Raw genomic sequence first — 26,332 nt, 5'->3', positions numbered from 1 at the left:
AGTTATAGACAGTGCAAGGGGGAGAGAAAGAGAGAGAGAGAGAGAGAGAGAGAGAGAGAAGGGTCATTCATCCCCTGTTTCACTCCCCAAAAGGCCACAATGGCTGGAACTGAGTCCAGGTCTCCCATGTGCATGCAAGGGCCCAAGTGCCTGGGCCATTTTCCTCTGCCTTCCCAGGCCATAGCAGAGAGCTGGATCAGAAGAGGAGCCTCTGGGACATTAACATATGGAATGCTAGAGCTGCAGGCAGAGAATTACCCTACTGCGCCACAATGCTGGCCGAAAAATTAAATATTTCTACAATGACTTTAACCATTATAGTCACAGTTCTCTTACGTTATGGACCTGGTGCCTTAAATTTAAAAACTGAATATTACTTATGAGCAGCCATATTTTCTGTAGTTGTTAATCCTTCCCTTCCACATCAAACCTAGAGTATCAAATAATAAACTCTATAATTATTCCAAGGACTAAGTTGGATGGAGGCCTCCCCACTTTTTTTTTTTTAATTACAAAAATGAAAGCAATGCCAGCTACTGATGTGTCCTGGATAAATATCAGCCAAACAGAGGTAACAGCAAGTTTGACTTATTAATAAAAAAAATTATCAAAATATTACCTGTTAGGAAACTGGCACAGTTTTAGCCAGGTGGCCACATGGCCCAGCTACCTGAGCCAGGCTCCACCCCTATCCTAATGAGATTCGCTGCTCCTGCTTCCCTGCCAGCCCTCCGGCAAAGTTTTAAAAGGGCCTGTTCCTGAACACGTGCTCTCTTGGCCCTTCTCTCATGTGCTCTCTCGGTTCCTCTCTAGCCTCCTCCTCTGGTCTCTTGACTCTTCTCTCTTGGTTTTGCTCTCTAGTTTCCTCCTCTCGTCTCTCTTCTCCCTCCTCTCTTTCTCTCTTATAGTCTCCTCTTTTACCTTCGCCACCCCTTCAATCCGGTCTGTTGGGTGTTCCCCAATAAACCCTTTCCCTTACTCCGGCGTCCGGTGTGTTTTGCGATGGCTAATATTAATATATAACATTACCCATAACCTCATATTGAAAATAATCAGAATTTAAGAGTGTGCACTAACATAATGAATAGAATGCAGTAAGGAAAGCCTCTATGAGAGACACAGAATCAAGTGTTTTATTCTATGGGTCATCTTACACATGCAATATAAATGTAAAAGTGTCACAATTTTATAGAACCATTAATAAAATCTGGATTTAACTAAAAACTAAAAAAATAGAAAACCCAAATAAGACAAAAGCAATCACTTTAAAGGTACCCCTCTCCAAAAACAGCTGTCATTTTTCTGTGACATTATGTTTTAATTGCTTTTTTACTCTGGTATTTAAATCTATTGAATTTAGGTAATGGAAAAATATTTAACAAATTGCATACAAAATCACTACCTTAAAGCATCTGTAAGGAAAACTGTTATCATTTTTTAACATCTCCCCCTTTTTCTTTACCTGTGAGTCTCGGAAGTCTCTAATGTATTTTCTTCTTGTGCGTTTAATAACATTTTAGATACTTGATACTGAGCCTCTAATAAGAGAAGAGTGTCCAGATCACAGCATATCACATTTAATAACCTATATGAACAGGAAAAATAAAAGCAGATTGTGAAAAACATGTTCAAAAAAGTACAGACACACTCTTTAGGTCTCAAAGTAATACTTACACACAGAACTATGAATATAAACCTCATAGCAAAGATCACAGAGGTATTCAGATATATTTTTAATCATTTAATGAAATATTTTATCTAGATTTTTACAATTTTATCTAAAACTATATGAATACTAGCTTATTTGCTTCTCAACTTCCACCTAAAAATGCATCGAACATTAAGAAATCAATCCATTGAAACTGCAAATTACTAGAATTTTTCTTTCAACAATTAATTAAAAAAGGAATAGGAGAATCATAATTTCACTACCAATACAGGAAATGTTCATTAAGTAAAAATATCCATTGTAAGACCAAACTGAGAACACTTAAGCACACTGATAAATTCCATCACCACCAGGTTCTAGTCCCGGTCGGGGCACCGGATTCTGTCCTATATTGAAATAGTTAAATTATTACTTTCTTTAAGAGAGAACTGAAATAATTTAATAGCACACACTTTCAATATATTAGTCAAGAAATTTTTTCAGAGAGAAAAGAAGCCACAATTTGAGCGTAGAAAGTAAGCAATATGCTTCTGGATAAAGTGAACCAAAAGAGTCATTGTCAAGATGGAGCCTGACAAAGTTAATGGAGGGGCTGGTGCTGTGGTGCAGTAGGTTAATCCTCTGCCTGTGGTGCAAACATCCCAGATGGGCTCTGGTTCTGGTCCCAGGTGCTCCTCTTTTAGTCCAGCTCTCTGCTATGGCCTGGGAAAGTAGCAGAAGATGGCCCAAGCACTTGGGCCCCTGCGCCCATGTGGGAGACTAAGAAGCAGCAGCTCCTGGCTCCTGGCTTCAGACAGGCCCAGCTCTGGGGAATGAACCAGTGGATGGAAGACCTTTCTCTCTGTCTCTCCCTCTCACTGTATGTAACACTACCTCTCAAATAAATTTTTAAAATCTGAAAAAAAAGAAAAAGTTAATGGAGAAAGGAAGGAAGGAAAGAAAGAGAGAAACCAACCAACCAACAATTGGAGTATCCAGTAAGAAAAGACCAAGTCATTAAAACAAAAGGGGAACAAAAAGAAACAAACAAGTTGTTCTCCAGCAGAGCAGTAAACATTCCTGAGAGGAGGTATAACACTATCAGGTATTAAAATATATTTAGGGTGCTTGCGCTGTGGCTTAGCGGGTAAAGCTGCTGCCTACAGTGCTGGCATCCCATGTGCGTGCCAGTTTGAGTCACTGCTACTCCATTTCCAATTTAGCTCTCTGCTATGCCTGGGAAAGCAGTGGAAGATGGCCCAAATCCTTGGGTTATCTTCTGCTGACCTGAGACACATTATTGGGAGATTAGATCACAAGGGGAGTATCCAGGACTGGAAACAGTACTTTTATATGGGCTGCAAGTGTCACAATTTGTGGTTTAACCTGTTGCCCAACAATCCTGGCTCCAGAATCACTATAAACTCCAAGGTTAATACCTAAGCAACTAAATGTATGGTGCTGTGATTTGATTGACCAGGACAAATCAGAAATTATATGAGAAAACATATACAAGGATACTTCAAAAGAATGTGGAAAATATAATAAAAAGTTTGTTATAGTACAAAGAAATTTGAAATTCATGCATAGTATTTTCATAAAATGCATTTTCAAGAACTTTTTGAATGTCCCTCACAAGCAGAGATTTCAAAATTTTCTGCACCAAAATAAACTTGTCTTTAAATTTTATTTTATATGAACTTTTGCAGTGTCCTCATGAACATACACACACACACAGTTGCCCCTCTGTATTTGTAGGTTCTACATCTGTGGATTCAACTAACCTTGGACTGAAAATAGTTGGGACAAAATTGCACATATTTTACACATAGCAGACTTTTTTGTCATTATTACACAATCTAACATTTACATTGTATTATGAATCATGAGTAATCTACAGATCATTGAAAGTATACAGATGAATTGCCTAGGCTACCTGCAAATGCTAGACCATAGAGACTTGATCATCCACAGGTTTTGGTATCCTCTAGGTGTCCTGAAACTGATCCTTTACAAAAGCAATGGATGACATTCCACTCTACTCATTCTTTTTCTTTCTCTGGAAATGGGTGTGTGTGTGTGTATGTGTGTGTGCGTGTGTATGCATATGAGAATTATATACAGTGATCACTTAAAAATTTTCAATAAGTTTATTTATACATGCAATGACCAATTAAAATATGACCATGGAAAAAGAGATCTCATTAACAAAATTAAAAAAAATTATTTTATTTAAATAATAAGTTTAAATATTTAAATTAAAATATACCATATAATAATTAATAACAAAAATTTAAGGTGATAATAAACAATATGTAAAGCATATGGCCGATATGAAGAAAGGTATAATATGCAATTGAAGAATGAAAAGAATGTAAAGATTTCAAAAACAAGACACAGTACCTAAAGGAAGTGGGATTAATTATCATAGAGATGTGAAGTCATCCTCTATTCATTTATGAATTTAAGTTAAATGTACACCATGGAATAATCAAAACTCTAAGACTTATATGAAATTTTAAAAACTCCACTAGTAATCTAAAAGAATTAAAAAATATATAAAGTAATTAACAATTGTATATTTGTACAAATAAACATTTATTTCTATTGATCAGGTGTGTGTCATGCTCTAAATCTGGTAAAGATATGACATATTTTATCTCACAGTAACTCTGTGAGGAAGTTACAATTACATTCTCTATTTCACAGATGGAAATAGAGGCACAGGGAATTTCAGGATATTGCCAAATATCACTCTTGCAAAGTGGTTCCAGAGTTCACACTCTTAATTTCCCAGTGATACTGCCACACACTGTAATATGTTCTGCAAACATACTGTAAGTTGTAAAAATTAAATCCACAAAACATACATGAGATTTTTATGAAAGAAACTACAAAATTTTAATGAGAGTAATCAAAGAATATTTCATTAAATGGAGATACATACCATATTTACAGATTGGAAAACTCAGTATTATAAAAAGTCAGATCACCAATATTGACCTACAAATTCAACATAATAATTTAAATCCCAATGGACTGGTTTGAGTCACAAGCTGATTCCAAAATTAATATGAAAAGTAAAGGACTAAAGTATCCAAGATATTACTGAAAATGAACAAAGGAGAATAGTGGTTGGTTCAGCACTTATGATGCTACTTAGAGAGCCTGCAGTCAATATCAAGAATATCTGGTTTCAAGTATCAGATCTACTCCCAATTTCAGCTTCCTGCTAATGTGCACCCAGGAAAGCAATAATAAATATAATTAATAAAATAAATGGAACATTATATGATAATTAAAATGGACTATAAATACATGCAAAAATTAATCTTAGAAACAAAGCTACATAGAAAAGGTCAGACATAATAGGATATACAGTATATGCTACTATTAACATAAAGCTCAAAATGTAGCAGAATAGAAATATATTGTTTAGGGGTCAGCGCTACAATGTGGCAGGCTGTCTCTGCCTATGGCACCAGCATCCTATATGGGTGCCGGTTCATGACCCTGCTGCTTCTCTTTCAATTCAGCTCTCTGCTTATGGCTTGGGAAAGCAGTGGAAGATGGCCCAAGTGCTTGGACCCCAGCACCTGCAAAGGGAGACCTGGAAGATGTTCCTGGCTCCTGGCTTCGGTTCAGCTCAGCTCTGGCCATGGCAGCCATTTGGAGAGTGCACCAGTGGATGGAAGTTCTTTCTTTCTGTCTCTCCTTCTCTCTCTGTAACTCTACCTCTCAAATTTAAATAAATAAAATTGTAAAAAGAATATACTGTTTAGGAATATATGACTAGATAGTAAAAATATAAAATAAACCAACAAAATAAATATCTTAAAAGTCAGAATAATGGTTACCATTAAGGAAAGGAGGCTGAGCCATGACCAAACAAATGCACATATTGCTAACAAATCTCCTGTTCACTTCACTAAGAGCACTGGGTATTTTTTTTAATTTGTTAACCTCTATGTTTATATTTTATGTAATATTTATATTTTAATATTTCAATAAATATTGTCTGTTATGCCAGAATGAATAGCAGAAACTAAGCATTATCATTATGCTCATAATAAGTATAAATGTATATGGAACAAATGAACAAATTCAAATACTAATACAAAATAACATTTAATTATTATGCATAAAAATTCTTTTTTTAGAAGATTTATTTATTTGAAAGGCAGAGTTAAAGGGAGGCAGAAGCAGAGAGAGCAAGCGAGGGAGAGAGAGATTGTTCTTCCATCCTCTGGTTCACTCCCTGAATGGCCAGATCTGGGCTGCTCTGAAGCCAGGAGCCAGGAGCTTCTTCTGAGTCTCCCATGTGGGTGCAAGGGCCCAAGGACTTGGACTATCTTCCACTGCTTTCCCTGGCACATCAGTAGGAAGCTGGATTGGAAGTGGAGCAGCTGGAACTTGAACTGGTGATCACACAGGAATGCCAGCACTGCAAGCAGCGACTTACCCACTATGCTACGGCACTGGTCCTGCATAACAATTCTTGCAAGACCTGATATCAACTAATGCCATTTGCTACTCAATTATGCAATCACCTGGTAAACAGATCTTAATGGCTCATAAATTATATCAACATATTTGTATAAACTAGCAAATAGGCTATTCAGCCTAAACACTATTCATCACCCATAAATCTACATAAATCAGTATCTCAGGTAGTGTCTACATCCAAACAAAGTGAATCAATATGGTACATAACAGAATTTTCCCTATTTGAAAAGATATAAAGCCTTAGTAGTCCATTTCCAACAGGTGCCAGTATGTCCTATAGTATCATATCTTCCCTAATCGTTTGGTTAAGAAAAAAAAAATTTTTCTCCTGAGCCATAGGTACAGGCTATGAATATGAGTCACATTTGTTTACAATTGACTTGTATTGCTAAGGCCAATTTAAGCTTATATTATGAATGCTACTTCTGCTTGAAGGTGATGTGTTACTGTGCTCATATAGCTATGTTTTAGAAAATCATATAATTTATAAGACTTCATTTGGATAGGAAATACTGATCAGTTAAACAGTATGAATTTCAACATCATGGATGAGCTGACTACAACTAATGCCAAGTGACAATATTTCTACAAGAAAACAATGCTGTATTCAAAATACAGTATATAAACCTCCAGAGACCAACCAACTACTTTGTGGTAAGCTGATTATACTAAATGTTTTCTTGCTCAAATTAGGGAATTTGACATCTTGACTACTAATCTACTGAAACATAATCTTACTAACTGTAGATTTACTGATGTTTTACTGAGGGGTTAATGGCATCTGTAGAACACTGATTCTGACCAAAGGACTAATTTAAAAACAAAAATAAGTGAAGCACAGAGCAAACACTCACAGTACACAATAATCTCATGATGTACTCTATTTCCCAGGTGCAGTTAATCTTAGATATCGATGGAATGCAACATTGAAAACCAGTCATACATCATGTGGGGCATAGCACCTTGAAATATTGAGGTGTAGTCCTAGAAGATGTTCTGTACCACAAACCAACATGTTTCTTATTTTTCTCTTATAACAATATATACAGATATATGAATTAAGAGGTGGAAGTACAAATGATAATTTTCTTCAGTTTTCTCTTCCCTCCACTTGAGGGTGTGGGGAATTTGATGGCCTCGCATTCTTATTCCAAAATAGAGCTCTACTACCAGAATGGGACACTTAAACTTTCCTCTAACCTTTTGAGGCTCCTCATTTCCCTGAACTAATAAGCAGAACAAGGTAATTATTGGGTGGAGGGACAGACTGTGATTACCAATAAAAAGAAGACTGCATCTATACAACAGAAGTAAAGAGAAATGAAGTCTGGTGTTGGGAGGATTCTCTGTAGCTCCTAGCAATGCCATTTCTAGCAATAAAAACTGATGGAAGACTAATGCAATCCAATAACATACAAAACCACTAAAACTCAAGAACCCAAGGTATGAGGCTTTAGATATAGAATTAAAACTTGGATATAAATAAGACAAAAATTCTTAACCCAGTTGAGACTATCTGGATAGCATGGACAAAGCGAAGGGGTAGTAAGGGAGAAGTTATAAACATTAACCAAAGCCTCAAGTGCGCATGTCAAGAAGAGGACTGTACTAGCCAACCATATTTTCAACCTCATTTAGTTAAGTAAACAATTGTATATTAAGCAATGCCTTTTCCTTTCATCTGTCCCATATTATAAATAGGGTATTGATTTTTGTGACTCAGTCTTCAGGTCAAAGGCTATGAACATGTGACTGCAAAATTAAGTACTTCAAACAGTCCTAGCAACAATAAGCACTGTTGTATGAGGCATTATTATTAAAGAAAATACTGTGAAATTTTTATAGTAACAATCTTGAGATAAATGGCTGCTATATATTGGGAGATAAAACTAAGAAATAGAAAATCCTGTCTTATTAACAATTAAAAATAAACTTGGGATAGAAATAAACTTAGATAACAGCATATCTTTGAATTGGCAGTGAATAACATTCTTCCTTTCAGCATAGTAGCCCCTTCCCTCAGTCAGTAGATGATTAACCATTTCAGAAAGTAAACCTCCAAAGCCACACTGGAGTAGGAGCAGCCATATGAGGGAAGAGCACAGGGATCCGGAAGGCATTCCTGAGTCTCACAACTGAAAAGCTTAGCCGTTCACCAAATCTTCCACCTTCATGTTCATTCTCAGTGGTGCCTCTGATACTCCGTATTTCTAGAATGTTGTGATATAAAAGAAATTGCTTCTGAGTTTCCCCAACTGCCAGCTTGGGTTTTAGTTTTCCCAGCCTACTGATTCAGTTAAAAGTCATCCATGGGTTTTATAACTCTCAAAACTAAGTTGTGAAAGCCTGTATCCCATTCCCATCTTGGAGAACTTTTTCCCGGCCCCAGCACTGTGGAACACCCAGTCAAGCCACCACTTATGATGCCAGCGTCCTATTACCAGATTGAAAATTCTAGTCCCAGCTGCTCTGCTTCTCATCCAGCTTCCTGCTTATGTGCCTGGGAAGGCAGCAGAAGATGGCCTATGTAAACCGGGCCCTTTCTTGCACAGAGTTCCTGGCTTCTGGCATCAGACTTGCCCAGCTCTGGATGTTGTGGGCATTTAAGGAATGAATGAGCAGATGGAAGATCCTAAGCTTTAAATCTTTGTTGTTCTCTCTCTGTCTGTTGCTCAGTCTTTCAAATGAATAAACAAATCATTAAAAAAGAAAAACTTTCTTTCACACATACTTTCTTACTAACAAAGTCACTCCATCAAAAAAGCAATGGAGTGAACCAAGAAATATGGGATTAAATCTCAAGGAATTGGAAATCTAACTCAGAAGAGAAAGATAAAAGAAATTCCCAGGGCCAGTGCTGCGGTGTAGTGGGTAAAACCAGCGCCTGCAGTGCTGGCATACCATTTGGGTGCTGGTTCAAGTCCCGGCTGCTAGACTTCTAATCCAGCTCTCTGCTAAGGCCTGGGAAAACAGTGGAAGATGGCCCTTGGGCCCTTGCACCTGCTTAGGAGACCCAGAAGAACCCCCTGGCTCCTGGCTTCAGATCAGCACAGCTCCGGCCATTGTGGCCAACTGGGGAGTGAACCAGTGGATGGAAGACCTCTTTCTCTCTCTCTCTCTCTCTTTCTGTCTCTGTCTCTGTCTCTTCTCTCTTTGTTCTGACTTTCAAATAAAAAAATCTTTTAAAAAATATATTATAAAAAAAAATTCCCAGAACGGTGGTGCAGGGCAATCCCAGCAAGGCTGATAAACAAGACCAAAAAATGTCCTCCAGTACAAAGCAAAACAAAAGGATTTGATAGAAAATGAAAATAAGTTATCTGATATATTTTAAATTCCTGAGAGCTTACATTTTTATAAATATGAATATGATTTGGCCTCTAAAACTCATGAGTGTGAAAACCTTGTGGTTATAAAACATAATTTGAAAGAATGATGGTAAGCATTGCAATGTTTGGGTCAAGAACTACATTCTCAGCCGGCACCGCAGCTCACTAGGCTAATCCTCCGCCTGCAGCCCCAGCACACCGGGTTCTAGTCCTGGTCGGGGCGCTGGATTCTGTTCCGGTTGCCCCTCTTCCAGGCCAGCTCTCTGCTGTGGCCCGGGAGTGCAGTGGAGGATGGCCCAAGTGCTTGGGCCCTGCACCCGCATGGGAGACCAAGAGAAGCACTGGGCCTTGGGATCAGCACGGTGCGCCAGCCACAGCGCGCCACCCGCAGCGGCCATTGGAGGGTGAACCAACCAACGGCAAAGGAAGACCTTTCTCTTTGTCTCTCTCTCTCACTGTCCACTCTGCCTGTCAAAAAAAAAAAAATGGCCGGCGCCGCGGCTCACCAGGCTAATCCTCCGCCTAGCGGCGCCGGCACACCAGGTTCTAGTCCCGGTTGGGGCGCCGGATTCTGTCCCGGTTGCCCCTCTTCCAGGCCAGCTCTCTGCTGTGGCCAGGGAGTGCAGTGGAGGATGGCCCAGGTGCTTGGGCCCTGCACCCCATGGGAGACCAGGAAAAGCACCTGGCTCCTGGCTCCTGCCATCGGATCAGCGCGGTGCGCCGGCCGCAGCGCGCGGGCTGCGGCGGCCATTGGACCTTTCTCTCTGTCTCTCTCTCTCACTGTCCACTCTGCCTGTCAAAAAAAAAAAAAAAAAAAAAAAGGAACTACATTCTCTACATTCTCTAGAACCAGGCTAACAAGATTATATTACCAATGAAATCAATTACTAGCTGTGTCACCTTAAGTGAACAATTCTACTTTCCTGTGTCCCAACTGAGTAATTTGTAAAAGAAAGAAAAGAAAAAGAACCGAACCTACTTCAATACAGTTGTTCTGAAATTAAGTGACTTAAATGTGAAAGCAATATACCCACCTAAGACAGAATGAGTACTATATAAGTTTTAGACAGTAGCAAGAGAGCAGAACATTTTAAAAGACAGTCTACGGCTGGTGCCGTGGCTCAATAGGCTAATCATCTGCCTGCGGCACCAGCACACCAAGTTCTAGTCCCGGTTGGGGCGCCGTATTCTGTCCAGGTCGCTCCTCTTCCAGTCCAGCTCTCTGCTGTGGCCCGGGAGTGCAGTGGAGGATGGCCCAAGTGCTTGGGCCCTGCACCCCATGGGAGACCAGGAGAAGCACCTGGCTCCTGGCTTCAGATCAGCGCGCTGCGCCGACCGCAGCGCACCTGCCACAGCAGCCATTGCGGGATGAACCAACGGCAAAGGAAGACCTTTCTCTCTGTGTCTCTCTCTCTCACTGTCCACTCTGCCTGTCCAAAAAAAAAAATAGTCTAGAGATATATTATTAGTAGATATAAAGAATATAAAATGTGAAATATACAATTAATAACTCCTTGAAAGATACAAATTTAGAAAAAGCAATATACAGTTACAATATATTATTTAACCTATGAATTAATATTAAATGGAAGCTTCCAATAATGATTAATCAACATTGTGATAAACCTATATAGTGGGAAAGGCAGAGGAGAAATAGGAAATCTAAATCCCAAACTTTCCTTGTTTCTTTTTTGAGTATTTATTTTTATTTATTTTAAAAGTTTCAGAGAAGGTGAGACAAGGAAGGAGGGAGAAAGAGAGCAAGAGAGAGAAAGGGAGAGAGGGAGGAAGGGAGAGAGAGGAAAAAAAAATATGAATCTTCTGTCCACTGGTTCACTCCCCAAGCAGGCTAGGGCTGTGCGAGGCCAGAAGCTAAGACCCTGGAAATTCCTCCAGGTCTCCCATGTGGGTGTAGGGGCCCAAGTATGCTGGCCATCTTTTGCTGGTTTTCCAGGTGCATTAGCAGGGAGCTGGATAAGAAATAGAACAGCCAGGTCTCAAACTGGTGCCCATATGGGATGCTGGTGTCACAGGCGGCAGTTTAACAAACTAAGCCATAATGCCAACCTCTAAATCCTAAATGTTCAAATCCTTAAAGACAAAATATAAATGTTGAAAGCTGAAAAATCAAGACAGCAGTATAACACATTATTTAAAATCTTAAGGTAAATACCAAAAGAAACAACTTGAGGTCAAAAAGGCATCCTCTAAGGGGTGAGGCTTGAGTCAATATGCATGGAAAGAAAATTACTATCACTATGGAAGGGGAGAGGGAGTAGGAAAGGGGAGGGTTGCGGGTGGGAGGGACGCTATGGGGGGGAAGCCATTGTAATCCATAAGCTGCACTTTGGAAATTTATATTCATTAAATAAAAGTTAAAAAAAAAGAAAATTACTCTCACTTTTAAAAGCTTTCCCATACAGTTTGATTTTTTAACTATGTACACATATTACTTTAATAGAAATAATTAAAATATAGTGTTTGGAAGATGTCACACAGACCACAAAGTAATATCTTTCTAGCTGCTCTGCCAAGATAGATACAAGCTCTGCCCTGGAAGTAAACAGTAAAGTTAATCCATGTAAAATCTGGACCTTCACCGCATCCTTTGCTTTTGCTCAAATAGATAAAATGAAAGCCAAGATATTTGCTTGGTTCCTACATTAAAAAGTTCTTTTTATCTTACTAAATTTTATATTTAAATTAAACTAGATCAATAAGATTTTTTTCATAAAGGACAACACTTTACATAAAAAATTTAAATATGCCAATTTTGCATCCCAGGTGAATTTATTATTTTAACATCAGAAACTTGAAATGAAATTCCTCCTGGTAAAGGATTGATGTTTAACTTTAGGAAATTGGCATTTAAATCAGCTAAAATGGAAATATTCTCAGGAATAAAAATCAAAGCACAAAAAGTCAGAATATTAGGGAAAGAATTACAACCAGGGTCAGTCTCAGCCTCCTAAAACTTGCAGAATTTCTGTGTCAAACATTAAGAATTATAGGGTTACTCTAATTGGATACTGCAAACAAATAATATATTGTGACATAATGTTAATATAATATTAATATTCATTACATAGACCCTAAGGACCTTTATGATATTTTTATGTGTATTATAAAATATATACTAATTAAGGACCTCTTACGCATTAGAGAAATGCTTTTAACATGTTTCATTATTCTATAGTCCTAAGTGATTCAAAGACATCCATTTATCATAATAACACTATACACAGTTGCATAAAATGTCAGTGCTACCCAGGATGGCAAAACCCAGTAATATTCAAAAGAACAACTGAAGGACAGCTTGCTTTTATTATTAATGTGTTCAGCATATTGGGTGCATTAACTCACACTAACCATGTTGTGAGACCTGTCTGAGGATTGCCTATTAGTCAATGCTGACTTGAGGAGAGCTTGCTATGCCCAAAGTGCGACTGGATGCTACAAATTCTGTACTTGATTTTCATGCCTATCTACTGATAAGAAAAATTACAGACACTGTTTCAAATACTACCCCCAACCCAGTGTGGAACTGAGCATTTTTCATCATCACAAAAACCTGAATTTTCAAATACCACATGATATAATTCATTTCTCTTTCTCTTAATGCAATACATTCCCTCTCATACACACCTGCCTACCTTCTGATCTACCTACCTTGTCCCCTCCCTCATCAACATACTCTCTCTTCACTCTACTTATATTCATCAACTTTTGTTCCCCTCTCCTCCTTCCCAGTTTAACTACTCAGCTTGTACTTCCTGCTGTTCCTCTCGGCTTCTTTCACCCCCAATCTCCCAAGTCCTCTACACACATTCCACCTTCTCTCATCTCTTCTCCTCCAACTCATTTCTGAAATGAAAATCAGTGTCTCCTTTGTGTGCTTATTTGAATGATTTAAAGGCATAAAATAACCTGTGAAATTAGAGACCAACTTTTCCACTTGCTTTAGGAATGTATTTTGAATACGGTACAATCACTAGGAGCTACTAAAAACAAATAGAATTCTACTGAAAGTATAGATCTCTGCTCTAAGTTATTATAAACATTGCAAGTCGCTTTTTAAAATACTGAATCATTAGTGTGAGGAGGCAGGCACTTGTCTGGGGGAACTGGAGTGATTCTGTGCAGTTCAGTCTTAGCTGTCTATCATCTCCACTTGAAAGAATTCCAAATATGTGCTTGGTTTATCTCATGCCTACAGTCATAAGTGCTCTTTCTTTCTCTTGTCATTTTCTCATAGCATTAATTCAATGTATTCAGGGAAGAAATACATTTCATTTTTACTAAGGGATCTAAATATTTCCATGTATACAACACCATAAACTCTATAAATCATACTTTTATGTATTCTAATCAAATACTCATTTGTGAACTTCAAGAAGCTCATGGAAAAAGGAATTAAATATGTTAATTAAATAAGATAATTTGGAAATCCATCCATACAAGTAGTCTTGAAAGACTTCATGAAAAGTATGTATAAAGAAAAACTTATCCATGGACTTTAAATTTTTGCTCCAAAATGAACTTATCTTTTAAATACTTCTATAAATTTTGTTTAGTGTCTGTATACATATTCACACAAACACATGTACATACATATATAGGTCAATATATATCATATCCACACATGGCAGCACATATATATCTCCCTTAACCAAACATATTTCTCTATGTTAATGCAAAACCCTCCCTCTGATTAAAACAAACTAGTAGAGATGCTAAGCTAATTCTCCACCTGTTGTTCAAAACCAAGAACGGGATATGAATTACACACAAATGACACGCTCAAGTATAGAACTTGATGTTTTTGATGCACACTAAACCACATGTGGAGAGGAAAAAAAGGGGGCAGGACTGCAGCAATCTGTGGTGATATAGCCAGAGGGAGAGGGTGGTGTGGATCTAGACTGGAGCCCTGGGGGGCTGCTAGTTGCTGGGGGTTGCCCACAGACCCAGTAGAAGTGGAGGGGGCACGTTTGACTCACCCCAAATTCCCCACAACAGTGCCCACTGCCCAGCTGAGAGAGGGTGAGTGCCATTTTGGGTTAGGGTGGCTGCTATGGAAGCCTTTGTGCATGAGCACAAAAGCTAATTGAAATGGCAAGCCTAATTAGCAGTGCTGGTAGAAATGGCAGGCAGGCAGCAACATTTGGCAAGTGGCTCCTGTGTGCACATGTGATCCAGAAATTCTAGCAGAGTGAATGGTCTGTAGTCCCCACTGACTTCGAGCTTGCCTGGGAGGTGGCTGGGCAGCCACATGGGACAATGAACTGCACATAGCCTTCCAGGGTCAAGACACGCAGGCATAGATGTCTCAGGGAATATCTGCCTCTAAGTTAACAAGGCAGGCTGGCAGGGTAGAGAGAAACCTCTGGACCCAGTGACTGTGGGAGCCTTGTTTGCTGAGACCATTGGGAATCAGTGGTTACATAAGAAGGTTCAGGGTGTAACTGGGTATTGAGACCTACCATGCCTAACTTGGGTACCTGGATACCTGCCCACAATGGAGCACTGACCAGAACTCCCTGGCAAAACCCACCACACACTTCTTTGTATTCACTGAAACTGCAGACATTCTACTAAGCCGCAGGGCAAAGCCCAACGATAAAAGCCATTAGAGGGGAAAAAAAAAAAAAACAGAAATCAACTCCATAAAAGGCTAAAAACAAATGTAGAAATTCAAGAAAAAAGAATAAGGAAGACCCATGACCCCACTACAAAGAAACACAACAACACTTCAATATTAGAATGTGAAGATAAAGAAATTGAAGAAATGCCAAAAACAGAATTCAAAAAATCTTAATCTTAAGATTACTCAAAAGCAAACAGAAGAAAATCCACAAACTGAAGAAAATCATACATGACATGAATGAAAATTTTTTTCATAAAATTGAGATTTTAAAGAGAAATCAGATAAAATATTAGAAATGAAGAATTCAAGAGTCAAGAGTCAACCAGCAGAATGAGAAAATATTTGCAAACTACACAACTGGTAAAGGGTTAATATTCATGACTCCCCAAAGGAACACAAAAACACTTCAATATTAGAATGTGATTTAAAGAGATGAATGAAATGCCTGAAAATGAATTCAAAAGAATGATCATAAGATTTCTCAGACACAAAGAGAAACAAATTCAGGAGATTAAAAAAGTCCAAACACATTATTGATGAAAAACTTTGCCAAGAGATAGAGATATTGAAGAGAAATAAAATTGAAATATTAGAAAGCCCCTGCCAGCTATGTGGGAGACTTGGATGGATCGCCTGATGCCTGGCTTCAGCCTGGCCCAGCCCTGGCTGTTGCAGCCATTTTGGGAGGGAAACAGCAGACAGAAGATTGATCTCTCTCTCTTTCCCTCTCTGTCACTCTGCCTTTCATATAAATAAATACATCTTTAAAGAAATAATTATGAATATCCAAGTATCATGTATGTATAATATGTAATGTGTCGATAACTCAAAATTTAAATAACTTACATGTATAAAGACTCAAAACTGGGATTCAAGAAGTTATTGAAACATTATTCAATTAAATTTATTAGAAACATATTTATCAGCAATAAAGTATAATTTAAAATATTTAATAAGAAGATTTCAAAGGAAAATACTGGTTTTCCAAAAATACTCATTTGTAGCTAAAGTTAAAAAAATATGGGGATAAAGAGGTTAACATTTATTACATTTAAAAAGCAGTGTAATGAGTGTTTCTTCTTTTTATTTACAGCATCTTCTAATTATTCTAGATAAAGAATTCTTTGATGAAATAAGAATTTTGAAATAGTTACTGATGTAACCTTTGATTAGTAAAAGATTATTTCAACTGTTTTCAAATCGATAAAGATTTGGAAAACATTATGTTGAGTGAAATAAGCCAATCCCAAAGGGACAAATACCACTTGTTCTCCTTGATAGGTGACAACTAACTGAGCACCAAAAAGAAAACCTGTTAAAGTGAAATGAACACTATGAGAAACGGTGACTTGATCAGCCCTCACCCTGACTGTTGATGAGCACCTTAATATGTTATCCCTCTTAGTATTTTTGTTTGTTTGTTCTACTTAATACTTTTGGTTGAATACTGTAATCAATACACAATTCTTCTTAAGTGCTGAAACTTAACTGAAAAGTGATCCCTGTTAAATATGAGTGGGAATAAGAGAGGGAAGAGATGTGCAATTCGGGACATGCTCAAGCTGACTTACCTCAAACGGTAGAGTTAGAAACATACCAGGGGATTCCAATTCAATCCCATCAAGGTGGCATGTACCAATGCCATCTCACTAGTCCCAGTGATCAATTTCTGTTCACAATTGATCATAATGATAGGACTAAGAACCAAAGGGATCACAAAAACAAGACTAGTGTCTGCAAATACTAGCTGATAGAATCAAAAAGGGAGAGAATGATCCAACATGGGAAGTGAGATACATAGCAGACCCATAGAATGGCAGATGTCCTAACAGCACTCTGGCCTCATAATCAGCCCTTAAGGCATGCGGATCCGGCTGAAATGCCCATGAGAGTATTTCAGGCATGGAAAGCCAAGACACTCTGGGGGAAAAAAAACCTAAATGAAAGATCTCCATGAGTGAGATCCCAGTGGAAAGAATGGGTCATCAAAGAAGGAGGTACCTTTCTCTGAAGAGAGGAGAGAACTTCCACTTTGACCATGGCCTTGTCTAAATATGATCAGAGTCAGTGAACTCAGGGGGCTTCCATAGCCTTGGCAGCTCATGACAAGAGCCTAGGGTGATTACTGATGCCATAAACAAGAGTGTCAATTTGTTAAGTCAACAACAGGAGTCACTGTGCACTTAACTGCTCATGTAAGATCTTTGTCCTTAGTGTGCTGTACATTGAGATTTAATGCTATAACGAGTACTCAAGCAGTATATTTCACTTTGTGTTTCTATGGGGGTGCAAACTGTTGAAATCTTTACTTAATGTATACTAAACTGATCTTCTGTATATTAATAGAATCGAAAATGAATCTGGATGTGAATGGAAGGGGAGAGGGAGTGGGAAAGGGGAGGGTTGCGGGTGGGAGGGACGTTATGGGGGGGAAGCCATTGTAATCCATATTCTGTACTTTGGAAATTTACATTCATTAAATAAAAGTTTAAAAAATAAATAAATAAATAAATCTTAAAAAAAGAAAAAAAAAGAATAAAAATAAATATTGCATGTTTATATGTGTTTGTGTGTGTGTGCGTGATATCCAAAATGTGGATGGTTCTATAGTAAGGTTATCGTCTAACTTCTGAAATTAAAAGACTAGAAGAGGTAATTTTAAAACTATTTCTTATTACTAATATCAAAAACATTTATATCTAGTAAACCACTGGATCAATGAAATAGTTTAGTGATTTGTTCAACAGATCATTATCACTTATCTATGGTTGTTTCTTATTAAAATAAACAAACTGCTCATAACTTGAACTTATTTCAAGATGAGTAAGAAATTTTTACTTCTCCATTTAAAATCATCAAAGAGGTCAGATATTTTACAAAGAAGCCAATTTTACAAAGAACCATAAAACTGTTGACTATACGGTATATAACATTTACTATCAGTACATTAGTATAAAATAACAAAAAAGCGATTAATATTTTAGATTTATTTATTTATTTGAAAGCTAGAGCTACAGAGAGAGGGAGAGAAAGAGAGAAATTTTCCATCCATTGGTTCAGTTTCCAAATGGCCACAACAGCCAGATCAGGGACAGGCCACAGTCAGGAGCCAGCAGCTTCTTCCAGGTCTCCCATGTGGGTACAGGGGCCCAACCACTTGGGTTATCCTCTGCTGCTTTCCCCAGCACATTAGAAAGGAGTTGGATTGGAAGTGGAGCAGCTGTGGACATGAACCAACACCCATACATGCCCCACAAGTCATTAATTTGAAAAGTTGTCCAAAGGTATAGAATCCCAATTTTGTTTTAAGGAAAATTAACAATAAACAGAACATAAAAGAATTTCAAATAAAGCAAAGAAAAAACAGGTTTTGAGGACAGCTAGATTAACAACATTAACTATATTAAATTTGAATGTATATTTAAATAGGAATTACTATATAATTATTAAAAATAAGCAAATCTATGTAACTGAAACTTAATTTGTAGTTTGATATGAAAAATAATGATTAATATTGAATAAAATTCTTTCCCTATGAGATATACAATTTTTATGTTGAAATAAATTATCCTAGGAAGAATATAGGGCCAGCGCCGTGGCTCACTTGGTTAATCCTCCACCTGCAGTGCTGGTATCCCATGTGGATACCGGGTTCTAGTCCGGTTGCTCCTCTTCCAGTCCAGCTCTCTGCTGTGACCCGGGAGGGCAGTGGAGGATGGCCCAAGAGCTTGGGTGCCTGCACCCACATGGGAGACCAGGAGGAAGCACCTGACTCCTGGCTTCGGATTGGCATAGCTCCGGCCGTTGTGGCCATTTGGGGAGTGAACCAATGGAAGGAAGACCTTTCTCTCTGTTTCTCTCTCTCTCACTGTCTATAACTCTACCTGTCAAAAAAAAAAAAAAGAATATAACATTTCTTTAAAACCCAAATATAGTTAGGAAAATCTTGAACTGAAAAGCACTGCAGATCGAGTTTCCAGGCCTTTTTTTTTTTTTTTTAAATCAACAGATTTATCAGGGTGGGCATATGGTACAGCAGTTAAGATGCTGTTTGGGACAGCTATAACCAATACTGAAGCGTCTGTTTTCAAGTTCTGGCTCCGCTTCTGATTCCAGTTTCATGCTAAAGTGCAACCAGGGAGGCAGCAGGTGATGGTTAGGGTACTTAAAATTCCTGCCACCCCTGTGGGAGACCTGGATAAAGGACTGACTTCCTGGCTTTGGTCTGACCCAACCCTGGTTATTGTCGGCATTTGGAGAACCAATAATCAAATGAAAGATCTCTTACCTTTCTGGCTGACTGGCACTCTCTGTCTGTCCCTAGCTGTCTAAAAATAATTTAAATTTTTTTTAAAAATCAACAGATTTAGCGAATAAATGTTAAATAACTAAAAAGTACTTTTTAGTAGTAGACATGAAAGTAAAAGAAAATGGTAATTTTATGAAGGTAAAGTTTTTATCACAGAGAAGAAATAAATACTAAATCTCTGAGAATGACCAAAAAAGCAAAGGACAAGCAGAGGAAAAGATAAGATCAAAGCACCCTTCGCTTTAAAGAATAGGGTAAATTTTTATAGGTAGATAAAAATGAAGGCAGTGTTCAAATAGTAATAAAAAGAACAGGTTTTGGGGTGGGGAATTGGCACAACGGTTAGGATGAGGTTAAGGTGCCTGTATCACATACAGAATTTATTTGGGTTCACATTTCAGCTGTAGCTCCTGGTTCTACCTTCCTGCTAGAGCAGACCTTGTGAGGCAATAGGTAATGGATCAATTAACTGGATCCCTGCCATCCATGTGGGAGACCCACATTGAAGTCTCTGCTCCCAACTGCAGCCTGATTCAGCATCTCCCTTCCCCCTTGTAAAGGGGGAAAAAAACTGGTGTGCTTAAAAGGGAAAAGGAATCTAACATTCTCAGAGCTTTAATTCAGGCTGAGGAAGGATGGGAATAAACACAAGAAAAGTAGAGATATATGTTAAAAAGCCACTAAATCTGACTAAAATCACCACTATAAGAAAGTGTTTCTGCATTAATTACCTCACATTCTTTGATTATCTTAATATCCAATTCCACACGAGGCAATGAGGCTATAAAGAATGAATGCCACATTAGATTTATTCATCATTACACCTTCTATGCCTAGCACAGTGTTCAATAAATACCAGGTTAGTAAATAATGTACAAAGATTAAATTGCAGAGTTACAAATCATATTCTGCCATCATACATAAAAAAGTGCATGTTTTATTATATTCACTGAGAATCTCAGATTAGCTTAATCTCTCTCTGGGGTAGACAGGAAAATACGATCACTTACTCATGAAGGCAGGTCTGGAAATGGGTAGGGAATACCCATCCGATACAGGTGGGGAAGGGCCATGGCGGGGGAAGAAGGGCACAGATCAGCGGGAGCTTTAGCTCATCGCCCACAGCACAGTCAGTCAATATTGGTTAAAAGAGAACATCATGCTCAGACCTCTTGAAATGCTTTACACAATGTTTTCTGTGTCTTAATCTTAGAGAAATCTTGAGGAAAATAATAACAACCAGAGTGAAAAAAAATTATGTGAAAATCAGCAATCCCGTCAGTCTTATTAGGGTTTCATTTCGTTTCCTATAAAATTCAGTTGGAATTTAAAGTGACAACTATATTACAACTCCATTTTTATACAATTTATTTATTTATTTATTTATTTTTATTTTTTTGACAGGCAGAGTGGACAGTGAGAGAGAGAGACAGAGAGAAAGGTCTTCCTTTACCGTTGGTTCACCCTCCAATGGCCGCCGCGGCAGGCGTGCTGCAGCCGGCACAACACGCTGATCCGAAGGCAGGAGCCAGGTGCTTCTCCTGGTCTCCCATAGGGTGCAGGGCCCAAGCACTTGGGCCATCCTCCACTTCCTTCCGGGGCCACAGCAGAGAGCTGGCCTGGAAGAGGGGCAACCGGGACAGAATCCAGCGCCCCGACCTGGACTAGAACCTGGTGTGCCGGGGCTGCAGGCGGAGGATTAGCCTATTGAGCTGCGGCGGCGGTCTACAATAATTGATTTTTAAATATTTACTTTCCATCTGCATATGTACGGAATGATCTCTAGAATGAAATTCCTCAATGTAAATAATGATACTTTCAGAATTAGAAGAATTGCACTTAAGGTATTATTCCTACATTAGTTAATTTATTTTTATAATAAAAAATTGTTCTTTGAAAAACAAAGAAAAAAGTTAACACAGCTTTCAGGATTATGCAAATGAAGGGATAGTTGGGCCACTTAATGTTTTGGTTGGAGGATGTATAGGAAATCCAACAATTCAATTTTAGACATGTTAAGCTTGTGATGCCTGAGAAACATATCAATTGCAATGTCAGGAAGCAGATATATATTCTCCCAACATTCTAGTAGCTCAGAAGAGAGATTTAGGTTAGAGATGCACATCGGGGCATCCACTGGCATGTATAAGCAATATCTGACGACAAAGGTGTAGGTAGAGCAAATGAGAGGTAGAGTATATGGGAAAAGAGTGAACCTCAGACTCAAGACCAAGTCCTGGTTGCTCCAACATTTAGTGGTTGCTTGTAGAAAGCAAACAGGAAAAATTGAAGCCAATGGAGTGTATAAAGAGAATTTCTTTTTCTCCTCTCCACTGCCTTTTTTTTTCCTTAATGGTAAGCATGTTAGCAAAGTTTAATGTAGAGAGCACACCTGACAGACCAGGTGGGCTTCTCACTAAAGAACTGAGAGCCCAGTGTGCATTCAGAATAGAGTTTTTATGGATGTTGTGTGTAGGCCTTCTTTCTCCTCCCACTACATCCTTTCTGGAATACTACTGTGTAGAAGGCTTTCTGTGTAGGTAATTTCTCCCAGAACTTCATGGCAGCCCCCTTGATGAGGGCAAATGAGATTCCCCTAAGCTGCCCCCAGGGAGAGGCTGGGACTTCCATAGTACACATGCTGGTTTCTTTCCAAGGGATCTCCTTGTTCCATTACTCAGAAATTTCCATTTTACGTCTTTCCCTCAGACACACACACACACACACACACACACACACTCACACACACACACAGACAGGCTCATGCCTAAACATTCCCCCAACAAAAGAAAAAGCCCTATATTATGATGGTAACATGGATGAAGGCCCATCTTCTGTATTTTCTTTGGAGTCGATATACGGGCATAGAGCTGCTTCTCTTGTTTACTGTCCTATGGTGTATGGGCGTGGCCTGGGAAAATTGTTTTGCACAGTCTAGATGACTGGTCATATCAACCGAAGGGACCTTCTAAAGAGGTTGGGTTGTACTCTGTTAGACACAAAATAGATGACAGTATTAAAGATAAATGGTCCAAAGAGAAGCAACAGGAGTACGGAAGCTATAGGCAAAAGGAGGATCAATAGTCAGGACTTTCATGACCAGATGCTAGGCCAAATATTCCAGTCTTGTTCAACTGGCAGGCCTTCTCTAGTACAAATGTGATTTTGTATTTGTTCAGTTTGACCTTCCAAAAACACATTTTTGGAGCATGACACAGATAGGGCATCTGGGTCAGCATCTAGTTAGCATCTCTAAGTGCCACTTGTTTTGAGGGGCTGGGTTTAACAACCCTAGCATGGGAGCCCTAGTCATGACAGCCTTTCAGTGGATGAAGGCTGTGTTTTGTTTTCTCCCAAAGGAAGGGGCCCTGTTCTGGTTTGCTTTTGAGAGCCTGATACAGAGCCTGATATGGGAGCTTTGCCATTGTTCTGTACCTAGGGATCCATAACCTGTTAGTTGGAGTTGTCTTAGGTTGTGTGGGGAGCAACTGGGAGCAACTCGGACTAGACTAAGTTACTGGAATTAAGACTTATTCTATGCATCTGCTCTCCCACAATATGGCGCTGAGAGAGAAGTAAACAGCTTCCGCACAGCTGCCTCCAGTTCAACCAATAAACTGTGGGACCTACTCCTGATTGGAGGAGAGCAGCGTACTCGGCGTGTGGGCAGCCGAGTTGGGATTGGTGGAGGAGGACTATAAAGGAGGAGAGAGCCGGCATGCACCAGGAACATCTAAGGGGAACATCTAAGGGGAACACCTGTGCAGCCCCCGAGAGAGCCGGCCGGCAGTGTGCCGCTCCCCTGCGGAAGTGGGAAGTGTGGCCAGGGGGAACTGCCCTTCCACGGAGGTGGAGGGGTCGGTAGCCAACCCGGGAAGAACCAGCAGCAAACCCGGGGAGGGCCGAGCAGACAAAAGAACAGCGCAGGGTCCTGTGTTGTTCCTCCACGAAGAGGGGGAGCAACAGGTTGTAGGAACAGTAACCTGCTACATGGAATGCATTCTCTCTAGAGGTAATTTTCTGTTTCTCAGAGGTGTGTATGAGTTCCAAATATTTTATAACATAATTATCATCCCAAGGCCTCAATGACCAATAATAGACTAAAATCAGTGAAAAATAAATTTTCTAACTTCCAAAATACAACATAAGCATATAACTGAATTAATGAAAATAAATTTATTGTCAAAGAAATATTCATTAAAAAGGACATAAAGTTAAAATACAAACTTTTGCCCAGAAGGTTATTTTGTCATTTTATCTATTTGAACACTGATGTTATAAACATAGCAAATTACTAGGCAGCATGTGGTAGACTATGAAGATACTAAAATAAAAGGAAAAAAATTATTTCACAGTAAAACATCAAAATAGAACAGAACAAGTAGATATAAAAAATACAGTAGACACCACTATGAGTACTATTATTACTGTAATGTTTATTATGCTAGCTGTGTGCCTGCTTTAACTCACTTAATTTTTCATATATAAGTCTCATAATAACTCCATGAGAAAAATAATTGTCCTCCACTTTACAGGTGAATGACTGAGATCCACCTGATAGAACTATTAAATGGCAGTCTGACTGCAGAGTCTATGCTGCTCTCCAACACGCAACACTACTCCACTACACCTACCAACCATGGGCAGTCCATTTTCTAGAGCAGGATAGAATGACTGCATTTGGATATTATGGGAAAGTGCATGCTATAAAAGTTAATTGTTAGCTATAAGTATTAATTATTGACATAGTAGAATCTATAATGAAAACACATTTTGAGATGGAAAAACTCTAATTTTTACACATTCTTTGAATTAGAATATCCAAAGATGAAGTTTAGTCATAATGAATGGCTAAAAAATGTTAAAATATAGATCTATAAAATATACCTCCACTGCAGAATTCTAAATTTTGAAAAGTAATTTCTTTATTTCTTAAGTAGTACAATATCATTGACCTCCCTCATGCCTGAAAAAGTTACTTTACTAGTAGAAATGAGAAAAAAAATCATGAATCTAAAAAATAGAAAATTTCCTTAATTCAGCTGATTTAAAGGGTAGTAATTTTTAAAAGGGAAGCAAGTTATATAAATCTAACACATGACCAAAATACTGAGGACTGCATAATTTTCTATAGCCTTACAACTTTGCTTTACTTCCCATATGAATATGCAAATAACATATAAAATAATATGAACTCAACCAGAAAGATTTGAATCTCAGGAAAAGAAAAAGTGGCAGAGTAGTGATTAACACCCAGGTGCAAAATTTGGGCCATAAGATAAATCATGCACGTAGGCAATAGTCTAGTCAAGTATCAACTACCCAAGGAAGACTCAATTAACTCTTGAATAAAGAAAATGAAATAGTCCCCAAAATGCCTTCATTAAATGGAGCAAAAATGGAAGACATTGTACTAACACAGAACCTAATTTCAAACAAAGGCCATAGTATGAAAACATAAATTCTGTATTTTAGATTGTCTATAATGTTAAAGAAAGACAAATTCCCTTTATTTTTGTTTGACAAATTACCTTTAAATATACTTATAAATATTAGCTTGTTTTAAACATTTTTAAATACATAGAAGAAATGCTTAATTTTTTGCTATTTATAACCCATAATATCTAAAATAAAATGTAGGCGTGAATATTTGGCCTAGTGATTATATGCTGATTAGGATGCCCAAATATCCCAAATCAGAATGCTTGAGTTTGATACTCCCCTCCAAACCTCTGATTCCAGCTTCTTGCTCTGTGGACAGACTTTGAAACGCAGCAGTGATGAGGTAAGCAATTGGATCTCTGCTCCCCATGTGGGAGCTATAGACTCAGTTCTCAGCTCAAAGCTTCAGCTGTGCACCAGCCCCAGCTGTTGCAGGTATTTGGGGAGTGAATGTACAGATGGGAGTTTCTCTCTCTCTCTCTTGTTCTCTCTACCTGAATCTCAAACAACATTTAAAAATAAATACATATAAAATAAAATTTACCACCTTACCTTAGACCAAAGATGTGTGATTGTTCATAGTTGAATAAAGAGCGAATCTTAGCTTCAGAATTCAGTGCTATAAGTCTATCAATAACATCCTGAAATAAAGAGTAAAACTCTGCTTAACTAAAATGATTTAAAGAAAATTTAAATCAACAAATATTCAGATTTATGGTCCTCAAATCTGATTTAACACTGAAATCACCTGGAAAGCTGTAAAAAAAAAAAAAAGAAAAAAAGAAAAAAAGAAAAAGAAAAACCACTAATACCCACCCTCAGAGATTTTTTAATTAACTGGTCTGGATGTGGCCTGCACATTAGGATTTGTAAGAGTCCTGAAGTACATTTAACATTCAACATAAGTGGAAAATCGTCAGTTTACACTTCACTCTAGAACTGATGAGCAATGCAGAAAGCCAAATTGATAAAATTTCCCAAACTGTAAACTACTTTAAAAAACAAATATGAAACTCATAAATAAAGTGTGTCTGAATATTTTTATCTAGTAACTTTTGAGGTATTTTTTAACAGCAGTTCCCTGGCTCATGAAAAGAAGTAGTTCCTAATGTATAGAACTTTAAAATATAGATACCCAAGGCCTACCCAAGACCAACTAAGTCAATGGAATTCTGGCAGTAATACCCTTTCAAAGCTCCCCAAGATGTTATAATGTGTAGACAGGCTTCAACACCACTGACGCAAGTGCAGAGAGAACCTCATGACCTTGGTGCCACCAGCTGTCCTAAACACTGATAATGCCAGCCACTACAAAATATTTACTGAGATCTTTGTAAATAATGATACAAAGACCATATCATCATACAAATAGGTGAGAATTGAGTTTGAAAAGAGGAATAAAGAATGATTAAGTCAAAATTACATTTGGTAAATTCTAATCAAAACAGGAA

At 38.2% G+C, this 26,332-nt stretch overlaps 1 protein-coding gene across 7 annotated transcripts in view; it reads right to left on the bottom strand.

Moving 5' to 3' along the window:
* TBC1D32 (TBC1 domain family member 32) overlaps window positions 1–26,332 on the bottom strand; it is a 250,914-nt gene that overhangs the window by 100,726 nt on the left and 123,856 nt on the right. For all 7 annotated transcript variants that reach the window (XM_070073655.1, XM_070073654.1, XM_070073652.1 and 4 more), the window contains 2 exons: window positions 25,434–25,522; window positions 1,463–1,585 (listed from right to left, as the gene is read on the bottom strand). In XM_070073655.1, coding sequence (XP_069929756.1) covers window positions 1,463–1,585; window positions 25,434–25,522 — 212 coding nt within the window. The remainder of the gene's footprint in view (window positions 1–1,462; window positions 1,586–25,433; window positions 25,523–26,332) is intronic.

The sequence above is a fragment of the Oryctolagus cuniculus genome, chromosome 5 (assembly GCF_964237555.1).
Source record: "Oryctolagus cuniculus chromosome 5, mOryCun1.1, whole genome shotgun sequence".
NCBI lineage: Eukaryota > Metazoa > Chordata > Mammalia > Lagomorpha > Leporidae > Oryctolagus > Oryctolagus cuniculus.
The sequence above is the reverse complement of the archived record's forward strand: the minus strand, read 5'-3'. Positions and strand labels throughout refer to the sequence as shown.